The 7,500-nt window shown below is 38.4% G+C and overlaps 1 protein-coding gene across 3 annotated transcripts in view; it reads right to left on the bottom strand.

Annotated features, from left to right (window-relative positions):
* The window catches only part of LOC137984035 (mediator of RNA polymerase II transcription subunit 14-like), a 55,376-nt gene that overhangs the window by 40,190 nt on the left and 7,686 nt on the right, over positions 1-7,500 (bottom strand). For all 3 annotated transcript variants that reach the window (XM_068831246.1, XM_068831245.1, XM_068831244.1), the window contains exons 11-18: positions 5,862-5,905; positions 5,323-5,411; positions 4,819-4,853; positions 4,320-4,432; positions 3,965-4,033; positions 3,442-3,487; positions 1,915-2,043; positions 410-488 (exon numbers count right to left, since the gene is read on the bottom strand). In XM_068831246.1, the coding sequence (XP_068687347.1) occupies positions 410-488; positions 1,915-2,043; positions 3,442-3,487; positions 3,965-4,033; positions 4,320-4,432; positions 4,819-4,853; positions 5,323-5,411; positions 5,862-5,905 (604 nt within the window). The remainder of the gene's footprint in view (positions 1-409; positions 489-1,914; positions 2,044-3,441; positions 3,488-3,964; positions 4,034-4,319; positions 4,433-4,818; positions 4,854-5,322; positions 5,412-5,861; positions 5,906-7,500) is intronic.

Genomic DNA, 7,500 nt, shown 5'->3' with positions numbered 1-7,500 from the left:
GTTTGAGGTGTCAATGGGTTAACCATAAAAGACTGTTCTGATTCTTAGCTAGAGCCTAAATTTTGGTATTGTTTTGGATATCAAATCAGTCTCTGAAGGCGGCCAATTAAGTCAAAGTAAATTACACTAATGGGTTCTCATTTTCATAGTTCCCAACACATGACTGCAACAAAAGAAGCTTGAGTTTCATATTCTATCCTGCCCCCCCCCCTTCCCCCATGCTTCTCTAAGGACTCCACCTTCCGTTCCTTTTTTACCAACCACCCCACCCCCTCCCCCCACCAATCTATTTCACTCCCTCATCTCATTGCCAAGTCCTACTACTGTACGGTATATAGGTTAACTTTCCATTGTACACCCAGCCCCAGTAAAGCAATTTTGCCTCAATGTCCTCCTCAACGTTTGTTACCTTGCATCCCTCAGCACAGTGATAAACTGCTCTACTCGAGAATTAAGCGTGCTCTCCAGTTCAGAACAAATAGTACTCTCTACAATAAAACAAATGGTAATAATAATATTATTATTAGCAACTGAGGAGAGCAAATTAAACGATATTGAAGAGATCAACAGAAATGTTAACAGAAAAAACGATTTAGGGAGCAAAAATGGTTGATATTAATCGTAAAAAACTGTAAAAATTAATCTGAAGTTTATTAATTTTATTGGTGATGACTCTGTTTGCACAACTTAGCCCATCATGTCACATTTAAATGTAAACATACAGCAGTTTTAAAACGACTGTCAAAAGTAATAGGCCTTTTGCAGCTAACGATCACATGGTACAAAATCCGCCACGCTGGAGGGCAAGGTCATTATTATCCCCCCACTGGGACATTAAAACAAAGGCAAGTCAAGCTTGACTGGTTCAGGTCTCTTTGTTTTAATGTCCCAGTGGGGGAATAATAATGAGCTTGCCCTCCAGCATGGCGGATTTTGTACCATGTGATCGTTAGTTGCAAAAGGCCTATTACACGATTGCAACTGCTACGCTTAGTGGTTGGTCTAAAAATCTTGCGCCAGTTTATCAACCAATGAGAAGGAAAACCAAAACCAATCGTTATTTGAACACGCGATTTTTCCCGCCCTTTGAGAAGTTACATGGAATTGCTACGAATTTGGATTGGTTCATTGTGCAGTTTGCACCTGCTGTGATTGGCCGAAGTAATTGCTTTGGTATTTGTTTTACATCACTCAATTGAAAACCACTCTAACTTTTCGCTTGTTATCAAGTGGGCACGATTTCCTGATCCTGAATAGTTAACAGTTGCTTACCCAGAGCAAGCGAGCCTTCAATATAATCTTTCTTCCCGATTCTCACTCTGATGAAACTGCTTTTGTTCACATATAAAATACATTTTAAGCGTTATTTGTTGACAGCAATGATTTACTGAATTGAACTTTAGCAGAATGAAAGCATGTTTGCTGTACTAGTAAATTTTTAAGATTAAAGTGTACATTGACCCAATTGATCAGTTACATGTAAGTTGAGTGTCATTGGTCACGGCATTGAAGGGGTTTCCTTCAGTAAGTTTGCCCAGTATGTGATAAACACGTAATGATTGCAATCTACCCTTGTGCAATTACATAATTATACAAAAAAGGGTTACGTTTTTACAAACGTTGGCCGTGTAGCACTTATAATTATTTCAACAGACTTAACTGATTAGAGTGTGATGTTAAGTGCTACAGTAGTTTTGTACCCCATATGAACCATGTGAGCGTTAGCCCTACTAATGGAAATGGGCCCACACAAGGACAGAGAAAAACTTTGACCAGGGAAATGTTCGAAACTGCTAATTTCGTTTTATCAGTGTTATGGTAAAACAAATCAAATGACACCTGGAGGAAATTAATGAATCTTGCAAACAAAGCAGAACCCAAGACCTAACTTGGTATATACAATGTACACCATACCTTGTCCATTCCCCAAGGAAACCTGAAAGCAGCCAGTCCTTTTTCCAACTGTTACGATAATAATTTCTGCAGGAGTGGGGTCAGGAGAAACCTGTATGGCGAGGCTTGAGGATTTTTCATCCATTGTTACTGAAACGTTCAATACCCAAGGTTAAAAAAGAGAATGAGTGACTGCAGGCTATGCTAAGCTTGTAACATTGGCAGACTAAGTCTTGCGCGATCTGTTTAGATTCCAGTAACCGCTGCCAACATGTAGTGAGATAATGTTCCAACTATTGTTTTAAGGACGGTCTGTCTTTAAACAACTACAATACAACTATACACCTTACTGAATGTGACTCATAATGATCATGAGGAGAAGGAAAAGAAGGAACTGGGCAAGTATACTGTAGGATGAATTCTGCGGTTGTATTTTGTTTTTGCTGTCTCATTAAAAATGAAGCTCTTCGATCTACTGTAATCCAGCCAGGTTAACCACATGCTTGCTAAGATAGACCACAAAACCGAGGAATCCACGTCCTACAATTAGCAAACAGTGTCCCACGTTTTTCACAGCAAAGGGTAAAAGAATAACTCGGCTGTATGGAGTTCATCACTTTTCATTTGGACAAACTGTCTTTCTTTTAGCTAGTGTGGTTCACAGGTAGCCAAATAGCACCCTTATGATTCAGTAAGCTGTAAATAACCCATTTGGGTAATGTGGGTGGAATAAAGTTGTTGTTCTCCTCCTCTTAAATAAACCCTTTCAAGCCCGAGGGGGCCCCACTGACGAGCAAAATCATCTGGCATTAGACAGAGTACAATCTACAAGCACCACCCTCAGGTAGGAGACGAAAGAATGTAGTTTTTCACATAGTGTTTGAGGACCTACAGTAGATGTTGTTAATTTACAGACGGAAATTATCAAAAAAGTTACACTTTATTCTCACTTAAATTTTTACGACCTTGAGAGTAGATCTGGCCACACGTAAATGAAACTGTAAACTCCTGCACTGGTGAGAAGTGCAATTCAAAAAAATAATGATTTTCATGTTTTTTTACTTGTTGATTCCACAGAGGAAAAACAAGTATCAATCTCCAAAAGATTGGATAGTCACTCACATACTCAGTCACTTGATTTGGTTTTTTTGAGCTGCTGCACATAGTTGGCTGCTGGGTCTGCAAATTGAACCTGGGGCCACATTGGTGGGAGGCAAGTGCTCTCACCACTGCACCACCCCTACACCCCAAAGAGAGAGATAGAGAGAGAGCTTGCTTTAGAAGTTACATGTACCTTTAGTGGGTTTCCTGATAGTATATCAGCGCGATTCTTCTACCTTATCTTAAGCTTGTACAAAAATAACTGTGATCAATCACTCCTTAATTCTGCCACAGCTACATGTTGGACTGTTCTGTCCTTTAGTTCTAATTGTAGCACCAATTCAAATCACTCTTGTTATGTGTTGAAATTTGGAGGCACTTTGAATTAAATACAGGCTTCCATTCAAAATGAATTACAAGGGAAACTATGTTGTAAATAATCAGTACCTTTGGAACCAAATGATACATCCTGAGACAGCATCTGGAGTAATTCCTTTCAGAACATAAATATTATTAAAAGGGAATTGAGAAAAATATAATGAATTATGCACTGTACACTGCTAGGTTACTGAGAAAAGAATGAAAATGGTGCGGCACTATCAAAGGACATTGCAATCTTGATCTCGGATTGAGGACATCAACCTGACCATACGAATATACATGTAAACGTACTTCTTACTAATTTTTGCATTTTTTTAAACATTTTTGTGAAAGCCAAGATTTTGCAAATTACCACAGTTTCTTTTGTAGTTTTAAAACAGGTTTAATTTAAAAGTCATAGGAAGCTGTGTTAATACTACAATAAAATACTGTACAAATATTATTAATGCACACCACAGGCTCATAAACTGTGCAATGATCTCTTGGGTAGTTTTATGTCAGACCAGATTTGTGATACATTTTGGGCCAGTGTGTCAGTGCACAAAATAGCATTTATTTAAGTATATATATGTTAAAGCATGCAACATACCTTGAGCTTTACATTGGACTGTGCTTTAATGGTGTGTGTTAATAGTTTTTCAATGTACAGATCACCAGGCTGAAAAGGAACCAAGAAAGACACTATTGCGAACAAGAGATTTTGCATGTATTTAACAATCGCAAGAGCCAAGCAGCATTGTAGTGGCACTGTCCTCTGTATTGCATGGGTCCTCACTGCAACTTGTTCAGCAATAATTGGCATTTCATATGGTACCATAAAATTGCTGCTATATATGATACAGTGTGTAGTGCCAATCTTTCTAAAGAGAGTGTCTTCAAAGTGTTGAAACTGGTTAAAGCCACCTTAATGTACACTTACAATGACATTAATCTATGTAACTTACAGTAACTTTAGAGATGGAATCTGTCATGAACTCAGAGGGGAGAAGTGGGGAATGCTGAACACAAAGACAAGAGGGGCTGTCTGTCGAGTCTCCACAAATTGTAATTTTGTGACCTAATGAAAAAAGTTTGAAGTTTTATTGACACAAAACTAAGAAAAACAAAAGTTTATGTAAAGCACTACATGTAGCTGCAGCATGAAAGAAAGAAAGTCTGAATATAAACAATGATTATTAGTTAACACTTACACTGTAAATCAACCTCATCTTAAAATTCTGCTCAAATCTCCTGCAACAATATAACTGAATTTCTTTGCAGAATATATGGAGGGGTTTACAATTTTTAGATTTAGTCCACATGACTGTTTGTAAGTTTCAGGAAAAGAAAATCAAAGAACAGTACAGGTTGGTGGAAATCATTAGAGGTACCGGTAATCAAGAGGAAGGAAAATTACTCTCAGACTGGTAAAATACATGTAATAGTGATTTAATTGTCACTTGCCTGGTTTCTGGCCCTGCTGGACAATGCCTTTTGCCCTACGCAACAAAACAAGTGCAATGTACTGTAAGTGAATATCATTTGAGTAAGTGAGTGATTTTGATAGTATTAAGCTTTGCAATTGAAGCATGCTGCATAGTTTCCATGCATGCAACAATAGTCATGAATGACGATGACTGCCTTAAAATTAATTTCCTCATAAATTATTATAATAAGCTCAATAATGCACGCATTTTCATTGGTTGTTGCCAATGACCAGTTAGAGGATAGAGGCATGGCAGGCGTCTTCATTAAAACAAATTAATAGATTCCATGTTGCCATGCATCTATTCAGTAATATGTGTACTATAGATCAGACAATGTCAAAATGTAGCAAGAACATCATTGTAATTTGTTATAACTCCCAATATACTTCACACACTTTTAACGTCTCAAAAAGATCAAAGATGACAACTACAGCATGCTCCACAGGTACACGAGTTGTGCAAAGATTTGAAATGTTCTCACCTCCAATAAGAAATCACCACTTTCTTTCCAATGGCATACTCCTCAATTCGGACATTTTCTCCCCACCGCTCTATGATCAATTGCTTGGCCTGAAAAATGTTCAGTTACATTTCAATACACATTAATCAAGTCCACCCTTGCAGAGAAAAACAGGTCCATGTGGAGTGGAAAGTAAAATATTTTTAATGCTCTCTAAGACAAGCATGAAATTTCAATTGCACCGGGATGAGGTATGACTTTAGGAATAGCAGGGAATGATGGTTTTTGGGGCAGGGTGGGCTCTGTGATGAGAGCACTAGCTTTTTCACTTCTCTCAACGACGGATGTGTTTCAGTGCCATATCATTACTACATACATGTACATGTAGGTCGAGTTTGTGTTAGGTCTCTAGTCTGCACAAGAGGTTTTCATTTTGTCAAAAATTAATAGTTATCTGGTCTTCCATTTTTCCAAAAACAAACTGTTTTGGGGGGAATTTGTAGTTTCCCAAGTTGTAAGGCCAAGAGAAAATTTATTTTTGTTTCTTTCGCAAAACATACCTGAAATTGAAGGACTTGCAACTGAAGCGAAAGGCAAAACGAATCTCAAAAATTGTTAAGGAATATAAACATAATGTTACGTACTGTTTCACATTCCCCAGTTACTACCACTTACATGTAATAAGTTAACACAGAAGCACATGGCCTAGAAGTGTGTAACTTGCAACTCTTTTCGTTGGAATAATAAAGCTGGGGATTTAAGCTACCAATTTTATGCCCAAATATGGACAAATATAAGGTTATAGATCAAAACTACACATGCAGGAAGCTATGTTCCATCCAAATAAGGCTCTGAACCAGAGTTAAAAACTTGTCAAGGTTATGAGCTTCTAGTTAACATGAATGACCTGTCCTGATACACCTTTGCTTAATACAGTGTGTAAAGAGTCTTGGGTCTTTGGTTGTAATAAGGGATTTCAACAAGCCAACAAGTAGGTTCTTCCTAGGCAGTGCACCCTATAATACCCCCTCCATCTGTCAGTGCTCCATTTTACAGGTATTTAAAGCTACATGGATACAGAACCCTATATACCCCCTCCATCTGTCAGTGCTCCATTTTACAGGTATTTAAAGCTACATGGATCAGAAGAAAGTTAAAACAGACGTTAAAGTCACCGAGAATCTTACTGGTGACCTCTTGCTCTGAAAGCCGCGCACTGACCAACTGAGCCACACCTGCTCCAAAAACACACTTGTAACACACTGCTCGTATTATGGAAGATATGGATTTGAATCCAGCCTGCAACTTTGGTCTTTTTAATAATCTGCCCCAATGTGCTTGTTGCCAAGCAACCAGTTTATCTTTTTTCTCACTTTCTCACAGACGAATTACACCATTCATCATCAATACATGTAGCAGCATTAACACATTTTGCAATGCATGACAGTGCCAAGCTTGCAGACCACCACCACACTTTGTCAAAGAAGAACCTACATGTAGATAAGTGAGCTGCCTTCCTAGGAGTTCTAGTAGCGAACTGGTGAGTAGAGAATCAAATTGCTGTCATATCATAAGACTTCATTCTGCCTAAGACAGGAAAGCAAGTGGCTATAATGGGCACATTACACTCAGTCACTGTCAATAGTGCATCATTAACCGATTGACTCCTGGGGGTACCCCATTGACGAGTCTGGCGTTAGAAAGGCCGCTTTAGGTTGGTATAGGTATCAAAGGGATAATGAGATATACAGGTTTTTCAGTGAGTGAATAATGTCTTACAGAACTGAGAAAGTCCCATGATTATAATTATAATAATTATTATAATAGACCCTTCTGCATAGTGGCGGCAAAGGATTTAAATGAGTTAAAATTGAACTGAAGGAAAAACTGATTCCAGAAATACAAAGAACACCTTTACTTTGGTACCAGCTGTAACCCTGCAAAGTTTCAGCACAGCATATATACCTCTTACTAACCGAGTTCGAGGTCCGTACTTCATCAATGGCAATTACAATCATTATTAAAATTAATGGTTAACGCATTGACCCCTCGGGCACCCTAAGACTCCCCTGCAGTTGACGAGTAAAGTCAACTGGCATTAGACAGGGTAAAAATCTGTTAAGTCTCACTCCGTGGAGTCAATAGCCCATTTCCGAGTTGCTGCATGCCTGGTGCACAACCATTCAAATGGAAATGAGT

This window comes from Montipora foliosa, chromosome 13, assembly GCF_036669935.1.
Source record: "Montipora foliosa isolate CH-2021 chromosome 13, ASM3666993v2, whole genome shotgun sequence".
Taxonomy (NCBI): Eukaryota; Metazoa; Cnidaria; class Anthozoa; order Scleractinia; family Acroporidae; genus Montipora; species Montipora foliosa.
The sequence above is the reverse complement of the archived record's forward strand: the minus strand, read 5'-3'. Positions and strand labels throughout refer to the sequence as shown.